Raw genomic sequence first — 22,498 nt, 5'->3', positions numbered from 1 at the left:
ATATTTCGAAAGTTCAAATGTGATAATCTTCTATGCCAAAGCCAGCTGAGATCATTAGATGCTTTTGATAGTAAACACACAGCAGGTTTTCCCATAATTGGTTTGATGTCCAGTGTAAACATATCACCATATCTTTTGTATTTGAGAAGTATTTCATTTGACTTTGCATTTGAAATGATACTTCCTTCTTCATTAAATACAACTTGATTTCCAGTACCCACAACAAGTTGTGACACATCAAATTATGTTGAAGTCCTTCAACATAAGCAACTCTGTTTACTGTGAAGTTTCCATTTGTGACTTTCCCATATCCTTTCACTTGACACTTGTGATTATTTCCAAATTTGACTACTCCAGCATTTTCCAAGCTTCTATAATCTCGCAAATTTTCCTTTCTTCCAGTCATATGACGAGAGCAACCACTATCAATATACCATTTCATATCATATTGTTCGTCACACATCACCTGCATTTATTGAAAGAATTTAGGAACCCAAGACTTATTGGGTCCATCATTACTACAATGAAACAAATTTTTGGAATTTAAAAACCATGTTTTCACTTTGTTTGTAACAGAATCCATTATATCAACATCATTAGATCTAGATATTGAGATATAGTCATTCAATAGTTTTGGATTCCATTTATTGTAATCTTATCCTTCACAACATTCGCATTTTTGATAACTGGTTTCCATTTTTGAACCGGAACTTGCGAATTATGCGACATGGCACTAGTAGTTGAAGAATTATTTGCGAACTTATCAAATGCACTCTTGATTTGTTCTTCTGAAAACTTCCCACTTTGATATTTTCTTCCTTTCCCTTCAAACCAATGATTTATCGTACTTACATCAGATTTTCCTTTTGTATATGAAACTTTGGTTGGTTTTGAGACTGAAGGATTTGGAAAATTTGGTTGTTTTGGTGAAAATTTCACTTTGGCTTGAGTTGAATTTTTCAAACTTGATGAAGTATTCGTGAATTTGCCAACATTTTGAAACTTTTGATTATTTGCAAATTTTTGCGAATTCTCAAATTTTCGATTGTTGTCATACTTGCGAATATATGGAACTTTGTCAACATAGTTTATTGGTTGATGAAAACTTGAATTTATTTGTGTATTTTTGTTTTGAAATTGTGATGATGTTTTCGAAATTTGTTCTTTTTCATCTCTTGGTTTGTTATGAACTTGCCAGAATATTGCTTTTCTTGCTTTTCTTTTTGAAACATTGTTTTCTGTTGAATAATTTCCAACCATCAATTTGAATTCATGTGAATTTAGTTTCACTTCAACCTTTGAGTTTTCAACTTTTTCAAAAATTTTGTTTGATTTTTCACCTTTAACCACCCATTTTTGTAATGATTTTTGTTTTTGAAACACATAAGGATTTTGAGTTAAATTGTTTTCTTCTGTATTTTGGTTTGTGAAAAAACCTTCTGTCGTGGACTTTTGATTATCTTGTTCAATCATTTTGTTTAATTCAAGATGAACTTTCTCAGCATTTCCAGTAGTGACAAAAACTTGATTTGGAAAAATGGTTTTATCAGTACATACAAAATTTGGATATACCACTGTGTTGGTTTCCAAATAATGTGCACCTTTGTCATTTAAAATTTTGTCAAATTCTTTTGTATTTTCAAACACTTGATCAACCACAATTCTTTGAGGTGTGTCATTTGAAACTTTCTTTTCTTCTTTGTTCTCATCAGTGTCATCAGTTTTCCAGCTTTCAACTTCCACATTATCAAACTTACAATGTTGGGAAGTTGAAGGTTTATAAATTTCATCCTCTACTATTGAATCAACTATTATTTCTTTACCTTTGATCTTAGATGTGATATTAATGATTGACAATTGAGAACAATCAACCTCTTCTTCCTCTTCTATCTCACTAATTTCACTCACATTATCTGAGTTTTTATCAATATCAGCATAATTGAATTGTGAGGCAAGAATTGAATTTTCGGTTTTCTTTATGATTTTCACTTGTTCACTCTTTGTCAAACTTTCATTGACAATGTTAACCAATTCATCAGCATTCAGAAATTCATCAATTTTGACAATACCATATGGATATCTATCATCAGGTATTTTGTCAAATTGAGCAATTGTACTTTCACAATCATAAGAAACAACATCAACTTTTTCACGTTCATACTCAAGAAAAGGTAAAAGTTTCCTATGTTGTTCTTTGCTAATATCAGAAGAATGATGTAAAGCAGTTAATTTTGCATACAATCTTTTTGCAGAATTACAATATACGTTTCTTTGTGCTAGCAATAACCTAACATCATTTGTAAGATTATTCCTATCACAATCTATATTTTTGACTTGCATTTCCAGTTTTTCTACTCTGCTCTTCTTTATTTCTAAATCTCTTCGTGTCTCACTTAGCTGCAACTTTAATTTTTTAGCTTCATTACTAGCAGACACAATAACAGAATCAAAATAAGCCACAATATCATCAAATGAAACAATTTCAGCATCATATGCAGATAAAGGAATATTAAAAGATTCAAGAATTGCACGTACCTTGGTTGTCATGGGTGATTTGTCAGTGGATTTAGATACAAAACATCTCCCTGAAATGTTCTCTTCGCAATCCTCAAAACTTGCGAACATTGCCCCATGTGTGGGATGCCTCATTTCCTCGTCATTAGATCCTGAAGACCAGATCTGATATGTTCCACTTTCTTCATCAGCAGATTTTCCCTTAGCAACTAAAGACACTCCTTTGGTCTTAGCACGTAATTCTTCAATCTTTTCAGAGTAGTAAGCTTCATCTTTAACTTTTTCCTTCTTCTCTTCTTTCTTTCGCAACATGCAATCTGCTGCGAAATGATTCGCACCATTGCAATAGTGACAGTAAATTCCTGAATCACCTTTCAACTTTTTCTCTTCTTTCGTATCTTTCTGTTTCTCATCTGTTTTCTCCATTTTCTTCCTCTCCTCCCCTCCAGTTCTAGTGACAGCATTCTTCACATCACTAATCTTTCCTTTTGGATTAAAAGGCTTTTTGAAAAACTTCTTAACTCTGTTGTTTGAATAGAATGCTACAGCTTCATCATCGGAGTTCATCAAAAATTCTTCTTCATCTGAACCATCTTTTTCATGAGTTTCTGATACCTTTGAAACAAGAGCCAAAGGACCACCAATTACTTGTTTTGACTCTTCATACATTTGTAAGACCTCACATTCATGTGTTTTCAGTTGATTGTAGAGATCATTCAATTTAGTTGTATCAAAACTTTGTTGATTCTTAATCATCATGCTCACACTTCGCCATTCCTTGCGAAGACCCATAATGAAAGTTAAATTGAATTCCATGAGAGATCTAGTGATACCATACCTATTGCAGCGAAACATAAGCTCATTCAGACGATCATAGTAATTTTCAAGAGTTTCTGCATCCTTTTGTATGAATTCCTTCAGTTCAACTAGACATTGCTTCACAGAGTTGATCTCGTCTTTTCGCTACCTTGATACTTTTCTTTTAGAGTGTTCCATATTTCCTTGGCTGTTTTACAACTACGAATGTAATTGTAAAACACAGGAGGTAGGGCACCTCTTAGTTCCCTCATGCACCTCTTTTCATTATTCTTCAGTCGTTTTAGTTGATCATCAACATCAGTAGATGCAGTGGATGGTCCAATTGGTTGAACATTAGCAGGAGCTTGTACTGTTCCATCGATACAATTCCAAAGTTCTTCATCAATTCCATTTAAGTAATCTTCCATTCTATCAGCCCACTGATCATAGTATTCTGGAATTAACATCGGAATTTTGGTTGAGGAACCAAGCAAGTGAGAGAAAGAAGTCATTGTATTCATGTTGAAGTTCACCATTGATGATCACAGAAAATATCCGAAAACTTGAAAACTTGATGAATTTGAGAATTTGATCAAATGAATTGATCACAAATCACTAATCGATTACTCAACTTAACAATTCAAATACAGAATCAATTCAAATCTGAAGATCAAAAGTGATTTTCAAAACCAAAATGCGCGGAAAATTTTGAGTAATATTGCAACTGAAAAAGCAAATGATTCTTATACAAAAATCAGATCTAAGCAGTTTGAATCCTGCTCTGATACCAATTGATGAGAATTGTTATCGAGATTTGAGAAAAGAAAAGTTAGATTTGAGTGATTGAAGATTAAGAACACAAAGAGTAAATATTAATCAGATCTCATATTGATAAAGACTGATCACAAAATAAGCAGAGAAGAGATATCTGTTGCGAAAAGTCTCTCTTCTACTTCTAACCTCAGTCCCTATTTATAGGAAACATGAGTGAACAAAAAATATACCAAGCCTAGACATTTTAACTTCGCATAACAAATGACTTAGTAAAATAACATAAAATGTGAAACTATACAATACACTATTTTTGACTTTTTACAATTTTACATCTACAGTTGATTTCTGTTATTCAAATAACACATAGAAGTCTTTGTGACTTTGAGAGTATACTTAATCAAGTTAAGATAGTCTATGTCCTTTAAAGAATACCAACCATATTCTCCAAGATATTTAACTATACTTAGAGTAAAGCTAAGTATGGAGATTATAGTGTTCATATAATTCACACAAATTAAACTTTGTCAGATCTATTAATAAAGTCATTCTTTTGAGCTAAGTATGAATGGTCACACTTCAACTATATGTCTTTATTATTCGAAAAATAGGTTTTTGATTTGGATTTAGTATTTGGATATTGGAGTATTATAACAACAACTATTAGATAATGTTATGATATATTTGGATATAGTCATCACATTGGTACTTGTTGTGTTCTATATTAACATGTTTAATCCATGAATAATGTTATCATTCTAAAGGTTCATAGTCGGTTATAATTGTGGGAGCAATTATAAAGTATGACTAATATTAATTGGTTTGGTTGACTCTTACTAGATGAAAGTAGGCAAGTGGTTGTAACCAAGTTTCATAGGTACTTGTCAGAGAACTAGTATTGAACTGATGCGAATCAAGATCGTCTCATGGATCGCTATCACGAATGATACTTAATTCAAAGGTACCATATTTGTATCCTTATTACCCGAGATACATAGTGGGACTTAAGTGTAGGTAGTACTATGCTTTGATATGGTCTAATGGTGTTCCTTAATCGAGCAGTTATAAAAGCCATTTTCAACTATGGTGTGAACTATGCAATAAGCTTCTATAGTCAATATGGGATTTGTTCATCTCATGTGTTTAGAATTAGCCTTACCAAAAGTTGAACAACTAATGAGATTGATCGCGATCTGTATCTCATGTTCAACATGATGTCTGTAGCAAATGGATTACTAATAAACTTACCTTATACACCAATCATATATTTGAGCTTTTCGGGAATTAGGCCTTGGTAGAATGGCATAAAGTTGTATGTTGATGGGGGAACTGGAATGTTGCTAGACGTTCACCACTCTCTATATCAGTCTAATATGAATCTTGCACAAGTGGGAGATTGAAAGATCTAGTATGCTCAAGAATCATATTAAAGTGAATTGCTAATTAACATATGGCACTAATGGGATACACTAAGAACCACTTGATATAATTGATTATTTATTAGAAATTGATTCTAATAAATATTCAATAAACTCTTATAATTAAACTGGAAATTATTTATTTCATGGAAATAATAATTTTCATTAGCTAGTAACATTACATAATCATATGGTATGAGTTAATAAGTCATGCCCAACGTTTTGGACTAGTTGAAACTCTTTTTTCTTGAAACAAAAGACAAAGTTTATATTTTATAAACTTGAGTTTACAAAATTTAAGAAAACTCTTCTCTTTTATATATAATTTCCGAAATTTACATAAAGGAAAAGAGTTATGGGCTTTCCATTAGTTTATTCAAAAGTAGAAGCATGAGAGAAGGCATGCTTATATATGTTTATTACATCGAGACATATATGGTTAAAGTGTTAAGACCTAATGATTAATACTTTCACTTCATTCATATAAGTTTGAGGCTTGAATTTGGCTAATGATCTTTTGATGCAATTGTCGAATCCATCACCTCTCTAGTTTTGCTTTGAAGACTTGGAGATTACTTGTTTTTACATGTCGTGTTTAAGTTCATATTGATTATGAGCTTAAATCTTAAGGGGTTAAGAGTTTATGGACTAGCATCTACAGCAAATTAAGTCATTGTTGGTATCTCAAAAGTTCATCATTCTTCATCAACTTCCAAGCCTTCCAAGAGGACCCAAAGAACAACAAAGGTTGTTATTTCTTCATTCTTTCTTTGGTTGGTGTTTTAATCTTTTTATAAAATGCAAGATGATCCTTGGTGGCTATAAATTTTTTATGTTATTTTGAAAAATTAAGTCTTCCATTTTCCATATTTTGTATTTTTGAAACTATTTTTGAAATAAAACCCAACAGGAGCAACATGGAACGTCATATTACACCATGCAAAAGCAAGTTGTGCCATCCTTAGGAATGTTGCGCCAAATGATAGCATGATACGCCCATAATGTATGAAGTTTCCCCAAGTGAAGATGTTGAGCCAAGGAGTTGCTGAGCCATGAAGATGTTGTTTCTCAATCAAGAAGGATAGTTGTGCCATGGAGGAGATGTTCTACCATCATGGACCATATTGGTACATGATGCGCCATCTTGGTTCCTTTGTTGTATCTTGTTGGTCCACGTATGCTTACAAAATGATCAAGCTCAAGAAATACACCATGTTATGCCACCATGATGGATGATGGACCATTAGTGTTCATGATACGCCACTTGTACATCATGATTCTCCACTAAGCTCAAGGTGGTCCATCATGTATGTTGCTGATGCTCATGGGTTGTATGACATGGATGAATGTTCCAGAAGATGTTGCGTGGTGGGATATGATTGGTTGTCACCGTTCATGGGCCTATGGGCCAATAGACTTAGCCTATTAGGGTTTTATGTCTCATCCATCAAGTATAAATGGACTCATATCTCTATCATTGTAAGGGCGCAAAAATTTCAAGAGAGTAATATTGTGAGGTTGAGAGCACTCCTTTGAAGCAATTAGTAAGTAATAGAGATTCTTTTGTTTTGAGAGCTCAAGTGAGGTGTAACCATTGTGTGTGATCATAATTGTTCTTAGAAGTTAATAAAATCCTTTCTCTCTCTTTTTCACTCGTGCATGTAGGTCTCCTTGACCAAACCACTTGAAATATTATGTCCACTTGATTTACATTTTCAGAAGTTTTATTTTCGCAACTTCATCGAAGTTTGTTTTTCTATATTTGTCTGAAGTGCTTAACTTGTTTTATTGTCACCCAAAAAACTGGTATCAAAGCTATGGTAGAAGACAAGAGAGTTAAGATAGACTAGTTTGATGGAAAATATTTCGTTTTTTAGAAAATGAAAATTACCTCTACCTTGGTGAGGATGTACGCATACAAAGTGCTGGAGAAGCATCCAATAGTCTTCTAAGTACTGAAGATAGAGGAAGGGGATCCAATATAGGATGTGGGGTTAGTTGAAGATCAAAGTCAAAAATGAGAGGTGGACAGAGAAATAGGAGGGACGTGACCTGTTGGAACTACAATGAGATTGGTCATGTCAAAAGTCATTGGTAGATACTCATGGTAGACAAAGGCCAAAAGGAGATGAATATGGGAGAATATTTTAAAGGTGACACACTTATTTGTCCAGTTGAAAACTTAATAGAATCCTAGGTCTTGGATTATGGTGCGTCATTTCATGCTAGTTATTCCAAAGATGTGATGCAGAACTTCAAAAATAATCAAGGGAAGGTTAGGATGGCAGATAACAAGTGTCTAGATATCATGGGTGTCGGAGATAGGGTTCTCAAGATAAATCTGGGTACGTAGTAGACTTTGAAGAATGTCTTCCTCATTCCAGATCTAAAGAGGATGTTGATATCAGTTGGACAACTTGATAATGAAGGTCACCGTGTTACATTTGATGACCACAAGTGGAAAGTGAAGAGGGGAGACTTGATCATTGCTAAGGGTCAGAAGCATGGTACATTATATATGGTGGATGTTTCTAAAGACGAAAGCAAGTACTGTTGACGGAGTTGGAACATCCACTCTATGCCAAAAAAAGATTTTTCCATATGAGAAAGGAGGGAATGAGGAAGCTTGTATCTACTGGGAGGATATCAGATTCGAATATTGTAGGAGATGGTTCTAATCGATGTACTATTGGCAGACAAAAGAAATTCAGTTTTGAAAAGTTAGGCAATCTTTCTATGTATGGGAAGTCGGGTTCAGTTCATTCCAGTGGTAATAACTTTAGATTCTTCGGTGGGAGGATCCTCAAATCATGCAAAACCTATCTCTGGTCAAAGGTTAGGCAGATGTTCAAGAAGCATTGGGTGCACTGATAAACCTAGAACTAGTGGGAGCTCTGGTGATAATGGTTATAAGGGTGGAGTTGTAGGTATTTCAAAGATCAAAACATATATTATCCAAAGGACCACCAAGCAATGTACTCCAGTGAGGTATTATCCACCAACCAATGACACATTGATTTGTGAGAATGAGTCAAAACCAGGGGCCTTGAGGTAGAACTCCATATAGTGGGAAAAGGCTATGGATGAAAAGTTGAGGACAAAACTGTAAAATTGGTCCCTGTGGTATTCAAAAAACTTTGGATAGGGTCCAAAAAGTTTTCAACTTGCATGGAAGGTCCAAAATCAAGAATTTCCTTTGATTTTGGTCCCTAGAGGACTTGAAAAGACTGTTTTGCCCTTTTATTTATTTTTTGTATTTTTATTATATTTTCTTTAATAATTTATTAATTAAAAATTAAAAATGAAAGAATTGGGCCCACCCCCACCCCTACCGATAATCTCTCTCTCTCTCTCTCTCTCTCTCTCTCTCTCTCTCTCTCCAGAAAGAATCCAGACGTACACTCCACATACGAACACAATCGATGATGAAAACACTCTGCATAATCGATTTGCAAAAGTGTGGTTGAATAGTCTACCCAACAACACCAGTTTCACCGATGAACTTCACCGCCGACCACCCTTATCCACCACAACCCTTATCGAAACATCCTCATCAGCTCCCTCGTAGGACGTTATGTGATTCACCCACATACTATGCATCCCTACTTCTTACTTCCTCTTATTTCAATCAAGAATTGATTTCTGGAACCATTTGGGATTTCGATCGACAATTGATTTCTAAAACAACCATCTCTCCAATCTACAACTCGAAAAAGACGATGGTTGAGCCGATCGTTTCTCTCTCCTTCTCTAGCGATTTTGTTCTAGCTCTCGGGTGGCCGCAGCGTTTAGGGTTTCAAGCGATGGTTTGCAAACGAGGGTTTCAGATCCGCCATGGTTTATGGTTTCAAGCGATGGTTGCAACAACAAAGTGGGAAGCTGGATGGTGGTTGTATCTCCAACTTCCTGAGAATCGACGAGCACCACCAGCAACACATCACAACTTTAGATCCAAAGTTTTTTTCTTGAATGTGGCTTGATGTTGATTTATGGATTTAAAGTTTTTTTTTGTATTTTTGTTTTCTTTGGTGTGTATGTATGCGAGACAAGAGAGAGGTAAAGATAACATAAACGGTGGTGGCGAAGAGTGATGGTCGACGGTGGTGGGTCGGTATTGTTTGTGTGTGAAAGAAGAAAGGATGAGAGGAAAGACACACACACACACACACACACACACACACAGAGAGAGAGAGAGAGAGAGAGAACATGTGGGTGCGGTGGGCCCGACATATTTTTTTTATTTTTCTTTTGTTTGTTTTTTAATTAATAAGGTATTAAAACAAATAAAAAAATACAAAAAAAGAAATGAGAAGGGAAAAATAGTCATTTCAATATTTTTTGGACTAAAATCACAGAAAATTCTTGATTTTTGACCTTCCATGCAAGTTAAAAACTTTTTGGACCCTATCCAAAGTTTTTTGAATACCACAGGGACCAATTTAACAGTTTTGTCAAAAGTTGAGCGGACTGTAGAACAGTAAGATCTTTCAGGTTAAGGATGAGATATATGGTGGTAAAACTTGAAAGGGTAGATTTGCGGTCAAGGGAATAAAAAAAGGATAGGATGATTCTCCAGTTACAAAGATAACTAAAATTATTCTATGTTGAATGCAGTGGCCTCTAAACATCTCCATCTAGAGCACCTAGATGTGAATACAACTGATCTCCTTGATAATAACCTAGAATGATACATCTTGAAGGCATAACCAGAAAGTGCTCTTACAAGTGGTAAGAAAAAGTTGGTCTTCAAGAAGAAAGAAAACAAATATGGCATGAAGCAAAATTCTAAGCAGTGATACTTAAAGTGTAACGTCCATCAAATTTACGCCAAATTTTAAACTTTTAACATTAACATAAGAAACAAATAGTAATTGTTTTTACAAAACATTTCCAAATCGTTTATCATCAGAGTGTCCCAAAAACAGATCGTAAGGATGAGGAGCAGTACGGTCACGCCTTCACCTTGAAGTACCTGAAAAAACAAACTGAAAACTGTTAGCCCGAGGGCTTAGTGAGCTACCCCCAAAATACCAATACCGTACAGACAGAAACCATATCAATAACAATCAATCGATCAACATTTGTACTGGCCCATCGGCCTGACTGGTCCGCCCTACTGGGCCTACAGTCTATCTAATTCTATCTCGAGCCTTCGGCATGACTGGTCCGCCATGTGGGCCTACAGTCTCCCCAGACCGCTCATCGGGTATGTTGGCCTTCAGCATAAAGCAGGACCGCCTCACCCCTCCCAACAAGCAAATAACCATGTACACATAAAACAATTAATCACATAACAATCCTTAACCTGACTGACAGTCAAACAGATCACATAGCATATTACATCCTAACCAGAATTCCGACCTAACCGGTCACTAGCATAATATTACCCTATATACCGGGATACCGACCTTAACCATGTCACTAACATAATATCATCCGAAATACCAGGATGCAGATCTAGAAAATCAATAAAATAGCAACCAATACACGGATTCCCATCCGATAAAGGGTCGGCCTTGGTGCCGTAGACCTTGTCAATATAGTGAGGATAACTCGACTCGCAGATGTCAACTCGGAAGGGAACTCCAACTATCCAATCACTTGTCACCGACTCCACCACCTATATCCATAGCACAAAATACTCATCAATCTTTAGCCTTATTTATAAGGAACTCCATAACCCACTAGTCAATCCCTAATCAAGGCCAAAGTCCTTGGTCAAGGTCAACAGTCCATGTTGACCTCAACTCGCCGAGTACACTAGGCTGCTCGCCGAGTTCTTGAAGTACATTCCAACTCGCCGAGTCATCGTGGTGACTTGTCGAGTTCCTTCGAATTTCGATCAAATCTTAAAGCCATCCGTCAAGTTTCCTTCCTGCAACTCGACGAGTATACGCACAAACATATCCTTGGCTAAAACTCATACGACCCAACGATTTGTTCTTCAACTCATCGAGTTTCATGACCATTTTCATCTAACTCGTCGAGTTGTTCGATCAACTCGTCGATTTTACGACTTCCTTCATCTGAATCGACGAGTTGTTCATCCAACTCGTCGAGTTCAATGCACATCTTCAAATGACTCGCCGAGTCGGGTTTGTGACTCGCCGAGTCCCTTCAGTCACTTTAACATGCATACGTCCTTAAGCCATGGCAAGGCCCCAAATCGCAGATCCAACTTCCTTAGGCCTACTTATCACGTAAAGTTGCAAACTTTACGTGCATGCATGGATTTATAAGCTCCAAATGCCAACATGAAGCTCTTAATGGGTGTTCATGGACTAAGGGGACCTTAAATTCGACTAAAGCTGGGACTTTATTTTTGAATAATCCAAAGAGGGTCCAGATCTGAAGTTACAACTTCAGATCTAGCCCATATATTGCCATACCAACTTGATCCCCTTTTCTAACACCCTAGAACTCATACAAAGATGAGGTATAACCGAAAAAACTGAGGGAAATGGTTAATTACCTTCCCAAGAGATGTCCACAGAAGAAGAAATCGGATCTCTTCCCAACTCCTTGCCTAAACCACTTGATTCACCACACTTTTCACGAAAAATCTTCTCTCAAGCTTCACACACGAAGGGCACACACACACAGACGAGTTAGAGGTGCAAAGGAGGCTGTAAGGGAACTGAAAGAGGCTTAAGCTTCTTTAAATATGGGTGCAAACCCCAGGAATTAGGGTTACACTTTCCAGCTCCTACTCGCCGAGTCCAACAAAGGACTCGCCGAGTAGGCCACTCAACTTGCGATCCATCCCGCTGCTACTCGACGAGTAGGGCAACCAACTCGTCGAGTAGGGCCAAAATCCAAAAACATTTATTTAAATTATTACCTGAGATTCGGGGCGTTACATAAAGTATGATAACTTCATGAAGAGGAGTGGTTTAGAAGGCATAAGTTTGATCATGGTTGTTAATTGAAGAAGTGAAGATCCCTATGCATCGTCCTCGTACTGAATGTTGATTCCATGTTGATTGTTGTTTCTAACACGTAGAAGATCAATGAGCTTAAGTGGAAGCTGACCAAAGAGCTCAAGACAATGAACCAAGGGGTTACTAAGCTAAAGAAAGTCCTTAGTATGGAAAACTCAGCAAATGAATGTACTAAGGTGTTTACCACAAAAAAATTGAAGCGATACATGGCTGCAGCTACCATTCCAATATTTTGAGGATGGGGTTGGCATAGAGAGGGAGAGAGATTGAGAATAATGATGAAGAATTTGAATCGCATATAAAGTTCTTTAAGCCTTCAAGTGGGGGATTATTGGATTATGAAGTCTTGTCAAACATGGATAACTTAAAATCAAGTGGACCACTTAGATTGAGCATATTGAGTTCATTTAGATCAGTTAGAACTCAATGGAGCACTTGAGGTTCTGGAGCATTTGACAAAGGAACATATCATTTGAGATGGCTTTGGATCATCTGAAAAAGGAATGGATCGTGTGCCAAAGGAATAGATCATCTAAAAGGTGGTTTGGAGAAACTTGGAGTGGCTTGAAGCAACTTGAAGTGTCCTTTGAGCAACTTGGATCACTTGAAGCAACGAGGAGCATCTTAGAGCACTTAGAGCAACATAAAACATCATGTTTCCCCGTATAGAAGGAACTTGTGCCATCCGTGGGGAGGTTGCACCAAATGATAGCATGATGCGCCATCATGTCTGAAGTTATGCTAGGTGGAGATGTTAGGCCAAGGAGATGTTGAGCCAAAGAGATGTTGAGCCATAAAAATCTTGTTACTGCATTAAGAAGAGAAGTTGTGCCATGGATGAGACGTTGTGCCATCATGTATGTTGGACTATTAGTGTTAATGATGAGCCACTTGTGCATCATGATGCTCCACTTTAGTCATGGTGGTCCATCATGTATGTTGCTGATGCTCATGGTTTGTATGACATGAATGAATGTTCCAAAAGATGTTGCATGGCGGGATATAATTGGTGGTCACCATTCATGGGCCTATGGGCTAATGGGCTAGGACGATTGGGGTTTTAGCTATGATCCCTCAAGTATAAATAGACTTATATCTCCATCACTATAAGGGCACATAAATTTCAAGAGAGTAATCATTGTAAGGTTGAGAGCACTCCTTTGGAGTAGTTAGTAAGCAAGATTGATTCTTTTGTTTTGAGAGCTCAAGTAAGGTGTAATCTTTGTGTGTGTTTGTAATTATTCTTGGACGTTAATAAAATCCTCTCACACACACACACACACACACACTCTCTCTCTCTCTCTAACTTTGTCTCTCGTTTGCTCGTGAACGTAGGTTACCTTAATCGAACCATGTTAAATATTGTGTTCACTTGATTTCATTTTCAGAAGTTTTATTTGCACAAGTTCACCTATGCTTGTTTTTTAATATTTGTCTGAAGTTCTTAACTTGTTTCGTTGTCACCCAACAATGAGTTGCCACCCCTTAGACCCCGCTATCCATGGCGTTTCCCACAGTCCCCTCTTCTCCCCTAAATAATAGTGTACTTTAAATCATAATAAACTCATACAAGTATGCACTCCACACCACCTCTTTTTCAATATTTATGAATATTACATTAATCAACAAAGTCATCCCATTACACTTAAGTAATATTGGTGATGCAGATTACCAACATAACCTTTATATAATCTACTTGTACAATTAATAAAGTAATTAGCTATAAACGAATCTAGGTGTTTATTTTAGTTTGTGGTTTTCACTTCCTCATTTCATGTAAATTTGTGTAATTAGTTGTACGTAGAATATGATGATTATATCTTACCAGTATCTTTTATGTACATATCTTAATATTGAATATTCTCAATTAGAATTAACATTTATATGCAAATGTCAGATAAGATATTTGGACATTTCCATTGGAATCTTCAACAGACGCGGAGCTTGAACAATTAATTTAATGGGGCCGAAAGTATAATTTTATTTTTCTGAAAATAAACACCAAAAAACATTGAATCAATATTTTAAGTAATTCTCTTATCTCTTTATATCACCAGGCAAGAAAGTCATCCAAACTTCCATTTTCCAATTATGTTATTTTTATTAGAATAATAACATTTTTGCTAACTCAAAAAAATTAATCAAAATGTTTTTTGGAAGGCAGAAAATAGGAGAGTATGTGGTCACAAATGAATAATGAGACCTATGAATATGAAGCCAAGAGTATGCTGCATATTACAACGCATAAACACCATAACAGGTCAAAAATTACCATATCTCACCAGTTGTACTCTTAGTTATTTGAACTGTAGATCATAATCAGGTGGTAGCTGTTCATTATAGAAGTTCATAGTAAGAGCTAAAACAGTTAGATTGGGGCAGTTCTGGAGAACCTTAAGAGCGGTTGAGAGGTAATTGAGGCTAAAATTGAAAGTGAAATGTATAAAATATAAGGGAAATTCTTGAAAGTTTGTGAGACTTGGCCTTTGAATTTGGGATTCCTGGCAAGATTTAAAGCTTTTAACTTTTGGCAAGATGCAAGAGTATCAAGTCTTATCACATGTGTTTAATACTTGAAGTGCATGCAGGTTTATGTTAAGTGGTAAAACCCCATTGAATCTATTACCACTTAAATCAACTATTTCCAAATGGGGGAGAAGAAATAAGGAAACAGGAAGAGGGCCTTTAAGAAAATTGTGTAAAAGATTCGGTGTCAGGAGATTATTTAAATTAGAAAATGAAATGAAGCTACTGTCCGTTAATATGTGATTTGGGAGTTCTAATCTAATAATCCTACCAAAAGAGGATTTCCAATTGATAACCACCCAATTGCAACAACGGGAAAATGAAAAAGCTGATGAATTTGTAGGCCACCAACCATTAATTGGCAATTCCTATCCATTCATGAAACCCTTTAATCCTCTAACGTCATCAGAATTACATGTCAGATTTTGTGAGCTCAAGTTATGGGTTTGGTGCTTCAGTTTGAAGTAAGTAATTGAGTATAACACGTAAATTCAGACATTCATTATGAAGAATTTAAAATGAAAATGAGTTAAACTTAATCAGGGGCTGATGATCCGAAGGAGAAAGTGAGAATAGAGAAATGGAGAGAACACTGGACATACTTGACTGATTCCAGTGTGGAGGCAAGAGGTGGAGTTATCAGCAGTGATTGTAGATTGCCTATTGTAAGCTGTCGAGGTGGACAGGTGCTCTAATGAATAGCCTTGAAACGACTGAGCGAGGGTTGGAGTGTCCGATGACTTTGGTTTAGAGTTTGGACTACCGAGAGCAGGGGCAGGTCAAACTTTTTATTTTTGGGCCACAAATTTGTGTAAAATTTATTGGGCTGGATTACTTCTAAGAAAAAATCAGGGGGAGCCACTGCCCCTCCTGGCCCTAAAGATGCTCCGCCTCTGATCTTCAAGATGATATTGTCGATGATTGTGGTCGGATATTCCTTGAACCTCCTTGTAATTGATAAATAAAAGCGCTGTTTTTATTTTTATTTTTTGTCATATGATACTCCAAATATACACCTCTAGAACTACAATTAAAATTAAAATGGGTGTGGTTAATATATTAAGTTTATTAGATATTAGTTATTACATATATTTTAACACGAGGGATGTAGTGATCAACTGTATTTCAGCCTTTTCTTTCTATTTTATATCCAATTTTATTAGAGTATCGAGATTCAGTTTAATAAGCTAATGTTGGATGCTCAATGGATGTCAGTATGAAGGCCTCAAAATATTAACTCTACCTAGCTTTTTTTTTTACTTACGAATCTTTCTATTTTATGTGCCATGGAGTTTCACCAAATGACTTGGGATGACCCTACTACTTTCATATAAAATATTTTATCTTATGAAGTTTGTATCTTTTATCATTTTCCTGTGAAGTTCGTGGATATATTGGTGTGTATGACTTTTATGAATGTACATAAAAGCTTCTGGAAGGGTTTGACTACGATGGTTTGGTAGTTAAAGTTTTAAATAATTAAAAATGTTGATGCAATAATGTATCTTAAAAATTAAATTTTAAATTTGTGGATGTTTCACCATAATATAACTATTTTGAACGGTCCCAATGTTGGGTCTTGGACTTGGTTTTATAAGTGTTCTGTATGTTTAGATTTCTTTGGAAGCATATGTTGATAAATTCTTAATTCTTAAAGGAAACGGTTTTCCAAAATCAATGTATTCATTTACATACATTATAGATATATTTTAAAAATAATGATATTTGTGATATATTGCATCTTCTTTAAATTATTACATGTTTACAAAAGAAACTAATTGTTGAAACAAAACTATACGACAAAATGCAATAATTGGTTGGCCGTCTAAAACTTTAAAAGAAACTAAATGCCGATATAAAACTATTCACCATCCTTCGAAACGAAACTAGTTACCAAAATAAATCTATTTGCCGAAGAAAGAAAACTCAGAGTAATATGTTATATTATCCAATGTTAAAAAAAGTAATTGTAATATATGATTAATGACTGTTATTTTATTTTTTGAACAATACATGAGCTATAACCTATAACCTAGTTACTAGGCTACTCGGTATAAGTCCATAATGGGGCGTTATGACTGATGTGACAGCCCAAAACGTTGTGGTAACGCGATGAACACCATCCCCTTAGATGTTATTGTAAGGCGCATTGTAATGACAACATATGACAACATAGAGCAGTCTTGTTGACCTTTCAACGACGTTTATGGAGGAACATCCCTTTTTCTTCCTAACGCCATTTTCTTCTTTCTTAATGTGGCCGTTTAATTAACGGAGGTGACCATACTGAGTGCCGTTAATAAATTAAAACCATGGCCATATCGCATAAACTGTTGTGACAGATATAGCCATGTGACAGTGTGCAATAAATTAATAATGAATTCACATGAGTCCAAAAGTCATTTAACTGTGGCAATGTAATCTTATTACACATAAAATTTTACCATAGCTAACCATATATTTACAAACAGAGAAAAGACGAGTATATTCTATAATTTTAGTTTCCCAGAATGTTAAGAAGGGAAACTCGCGTTTGAATCAGTCTCCTAAAAAGACTGTCTAACTCAACCTCGTAACCCTCGATCTGATGATCGAGGTTTAGTAATCTCTCTGTCATCATTTGTACATCAATGGATTTACTCTTATTTTTCTGTAAAGAACGAAGTGTTACATCTATCATATCAACGTCCGTAGTAATCTCTTGAATTTTGCCATAAGCTGGCCTACTCATCGGCACCAATCTTGACATCAACGAGAACCCCTTATCTACTTTTGTTTTACCTGACAAACAAAAGAAAAGTCCTCGGAACACAGATATGGTGGCAGATACGATTTGTCTTAGAACTCCAATCACCATCGACAAATGATCATCTTCACCAGAGACCATACATGCTTCAGTTTCTCTTTCCATTTTCTCTAATGGACGAAGGTACTGCATAATGTTCTTCTTTGCTTTCTTCCGGTATAACAAGTAATCCATGATATCAGCTTCACCACTCGCATCTATAGCTACGCCTTTTCTTCGCAACGCAGATTGAAGGGTCCTGACATTTTTCTTCATTAGAGCCAGAAACTCCAAGAGGTTACTACATGAATCCAGCAACGTAGTCGACTCAACAAGCACATCTTCGATAAGGAGTTTGTTGTTACACTGAAGATCAACTTGTTGGATTCGATATGAGCTAATAAGTTCATCGACAGAAAGATACAAGTCAACCAAGCATACAAAACTAGTTTGATAGCTTACCGATGAACATAAAGGTGTAACCGTGTTAAGGTTAGCGAGGTTAAGTTTGATTCGAGTAGAAATTGGGGTTAGCTTTGATGGCAAACTAATTGATCTAAACTGAGGTTTGGTAGAGTTCTCCATGGAAGAAGCTTTGGTCAAGTATGCTAATGGAGGGCTACTCTACGCTCATATTTATGATGAATTTTTCAAAAAGGTGATATTTGTCGTTTGCACATATGAGGTGTAATTTAGTTGAATTCTTAGTTTTTTGAAACAAAAAATTTAATAAAATATCAGAGTAACGAAATGGTCAGTATTGACGTGACTTTTATGAACAGCTAAGCAAGAATAACGAGTGGATGAGAGGCATGCAGTATTAAATGGAGACACGGTTAGAAAAATCAATGCAATATGAAGAATAGTTACTAAAAGTTAATTGGATAACGAAAGTAAAGAAAAGAAAGAAAATATCTACTGAATCATTGAAGTCGAATAACTTTTGTTGAAAAAGTAAGAGTACAAAGAAGAGGACACCATACTGTTGATTTCCATGTGAATTGAATTTAGTCGGTGTTTGTTTAGCACTTAAAACCTCTCTGAATTACTATAAGATTCAGAGTAATTGTTTACCACTTAATATATTGTCATAATTAATCTGAAAAAAAAAAAAAAAAAAGCACTTACGGAATCAGATGATATTTAATTTACTGAAAAGAAAATAGACTCCCTCTATCCCTAAAACGCATCCGTCTTCTTTGCTGATTTTGCTGCTGTTTATGTCCATCAATATCTGGTGTTGATATTTAATTTACTGAGTGGATTTAGAAAATACGTGTCATTGTTCTAAAATAAAATTAATGGAACGGAAGAATAGAAAGTGGCAAAACGAATTCAGCAGCGTAATAAAGATAGATTTACGTTCTTTTAACAAAATTTATGTATTCAATTTAAAGTAAAACTGAAATAATTAATGCAAAACTGTAGAGTAGCAAGTGGTAAGCCCCACTTTAGGGCCGGAATAAATACAAAAAGTTTGACAAACAAGTTGGTCTGCTTTACTGTGTTGGTAGTTGGGGTGGATGCATCCAGAACGTTATGGGAGTCGGTCCAAAACATAAAGATAATTATTTTTTCTTATTAATTAGTTGAACTAGAATCGTAAGTGACAATGTGACATGTTCAGAGTTCAATCTCACGAAGGTCATGGATAACTAGATACTGATAGGCATTTTATATAAGATTTAAAAATATATTTGTTGAAATGATATTTGTTACATTTTATTAAAAATCATTGGTCTAACCTTATTAGGTGTTTGAAAAGATGTTTTTCTTTAAAAAGTGGATAGTTCAAATCTCGTAGTAAAATATGTATCGTTAAGAAGTAGATTATGATAATAGAACAATATTCATATTGAAAGGGAGAATATGATCTTCATTACAAAGTCAAAGAGCAATAAACAAGAAGAAGAAGATTAAATAGCTAGGTAAGGAACCAAATCTTAATGACCTAAAGACAAAAAGGTCTCATAAACAAGTGAGTTAATAATATATGAGCTAACATTCCCTCTCAAACTCATAATGTTACAAAAATAAGCATTGAGAATTTGTCACACAAAAAACAAAACCGAGACGCCAACAAAGCCTTCGTAAAAATATTAGCAAGCTGGAAGGTTGATGGAACAAATAGAAGCGATATGGTCCCGAGCTGTAAGTGATGACGGATGAAGTGACAATCAATCTCAATATGTTTCGACTGCTCATGGAAAACATAAATCTTCGTAATTTGTATCGCATTTTTGTTGTCACAATATATGAGAGTAGGTGAAGAAATGTGAAACCACATATCTGCAAGAAGCCACTAAAACAATATAATTTCACATGTAGTCACAACCATAATACGATACTCAGCCTTCGTGGAAGATCTAAAGACAACGTCATGTTTCTTGTCCTTCCATACTCTCCAAGAAATCCACAAAATCTGATGGTGGATTTACGATCAGGACGATCACTATCCCAATCAACATCACTATAGGCACATAAGTCAAGAGATGACGTCGAGGGAAACAGGTGGGTTTGAAACTGAGTGTCACGAAGATATCTCAGAACACGGAGAATATGTCCCCAATAAATAGACGTAGGAGCAGCAACAAACTGACTGACAACATGAACAACATGAGCTATATCTAGATAAGTAACTGTGAGTTAAACCAAACTTCCGATAATAGTTCGGTAAAGATACATATTAGATTAAGGAAAACCGTTAGTAGGAGAGTACTGTGCATTGGTTTCAAGAGCAGTATCTACAAACCGATTTTAAGAGAGGCACGCCCATGTAAACAAGTTAGACACACACACACACACACACACACACATATATATATATATATATATATATATATATATATATAGTCTAAGAAAGAAGTTACCCTTTCTTAGACTAAGCTACCGCAATGCCAAAGAAATAACACAGCAAACCCAAATCCTTCATAGCAAACCGATGAGCTAGGTCATACTTCAAAGACTTAATATAATTATGGTCATCACCAGTAATAATCATGTTATCCACATATAAGTACAAAAGAATCCGTCATGTACTCGTGCATCTGATAAACAAAGTCGAATCATGATTCATCTCAACATATCTAAAAGGCATAATCATTGTGGAGAATTTCTCAAACCAAGCATGAGGTGCTTGCTTGAGACCATATAAAGCTTTATGAAGCAGACAAACCTCACCCGGCTAGTGCAGAACGCTTGGGGGGTGACATATAAACCTCCTCATGGAGGTCACCAATTAAAAAGGGATTATTGACATCCATTTGAAAGACTTCCCATTGTCGAACGAATCCAACACCAATCATAGTACCGACTGTCATGATCTTTGCCACTTGGTTAAAGGTCTCTTCAGAGTCAAAACTATACTGTTGGGAATACCCTTTTGCCAAAAGTTTGGCCTTGTATCGCTCAAGAGACACATCAGACTTTGTTTTTATCTTGTACACCCAACGAAAACCAATCGTATGTGTATAAGGATGAAGAGAAACTAAATCCCATGTATCAGTCTAATAAATGGCAGTGAGTTTTGTCACACCCCAAAACCGGAACGGCGGAAACATTCAGGGGTGGAGGACGTCATGTTTAGTATCAAGAGATATGTATATGGTAAGCAAGTAATGAACAACCATTTCATTTAGAAAGAAGTGTTTACAATGTGTGTTCACAAAACATAGAATTCATACACAAATAACAAAACAATACTTGAAGCTATAATGCTCTATCTTCTGAATCCCCAACACGAGCACATGTCTAATAGTCACCTGAGAATACAAGTTATTTGAAAGAGTTGATCAGCAATTAAGCTGGTGAGTTCATAAGATTTTAGTGATGTGAGTAAGCTGTAAAGCGTTGTGGAAAATGTATATGTAAAAGTGATGTAAGCTGTAAGTTCTATTTTGAAAAGTTCGACTGTTCCTCTAGAAAATCATATATTTCCTACTTGAATGAAAGTTAAGTAAAATAACACTAGAAGCCTTTCTATGGGTACTAAGTGGTTACAAGTTATTTATAACTCAGAGTAAACAAACAATCAATTGTGCGCATCTGCCCTAAGCTCACATCCCAACGGGAAACAGAAAGTAAGGCGGATAGCCTACATTCCATTGGTTGTTAGATAATTGTCATAAATTACCCAGGTGTAATCACTTGTTACTCATGGAGTTAATTTCAATGGTTCATTTATATCTAATGAAAAGTCCTTTTAAGAAAACCTATATTTCTTATAGTAAAATATCGACCACAGTGACTATTTTTATAATAGCTTTGTTTATACTACTATATATAATCTGATATCGGGTAGAAAGTTAATTTAGTGAATCTGCCCTAAGTCCACAACCCAACGGGGAACAGGAGGTAAGGCGGAAAACACACATTTAACTGCCTATTGGGTATTAGTTTTATATATAAACATGGTGTATAAACTAAGGTATTATAGAGTTACTCACCTAAAGTCTTTTAGAATTGTACTGACTTAATAAAATGGATTAAGCCCTTATCTGGGAAATCTCTAGTTTGTATACCAAAAGTACTGACTTTGAAAAGTATGTTTTGTACTAGAAAAACTGTGCTTCGACTCTGTGTCCTATAACCTGATCCATACCTGGTACCCTTATGATGACTTAATGTATACTAAGCATAATTATATATAGGATCGGGTAGATAATAGATTCGGTGAACTTATTCCAAGCCCACAACCCAATGAGGACATGGAATGAAGAGAAGAGCACACATCCTATTAGCTGTCG

At 35.5% G+C, this 22,498-nt stretch overlaps 1 protein-coding gene across 1 annotated transcript; it reads right to left on the bottom strand.

Annotated features, from left to right (window-relative positions):
• Positions 1 to 17,338: 17,338 nt before the first annotated feature.
• LOC145092956 (uncharacterized) lies at positions 17,339 to 18,374 on the bottom strand. The gene is made up of 2 exons (XM_079030964.1): positions 18,216 to 18,374; positions 17,339 to 18,119 (listed from the first exon to the last, which is right to left on the bottom strand). The coding sequence occupies exons 1-2, from the start codon at positions 18,336 to 18,338 to the stop codon at positions 17,466 to 17,468; spliced, it is 777 nt and encodes a 258-aa protein (XP_078887090.1). The 5' UTR covers positions 18,339 to 18,374; the 3' UTR covers positions 17,339 to 17,465.
• Between the last annotated feature and the right edge of the window lie 4,124 nt (positions 18,375 to 22,498).

This window comes from Lactuca serriola, chromosome 3 (genome assembly GCF_051521515.1).
Source record: "Lactuca serriola cultivar US96UC23 chromosome 3, Lser_US96UC23_V15, whole genome shotgun sequence".
Taxonomy (NCBI): domain Eukaryota; kingdom Viridiplantae; phylum Streptophyta; class Magnoliopsida; order Asterales; family Asteraceae; genus Lactuca; species Lactuca serriola.
This window is presented reverse-complemented; position numbering and strand designations above follow the sequence as displayed.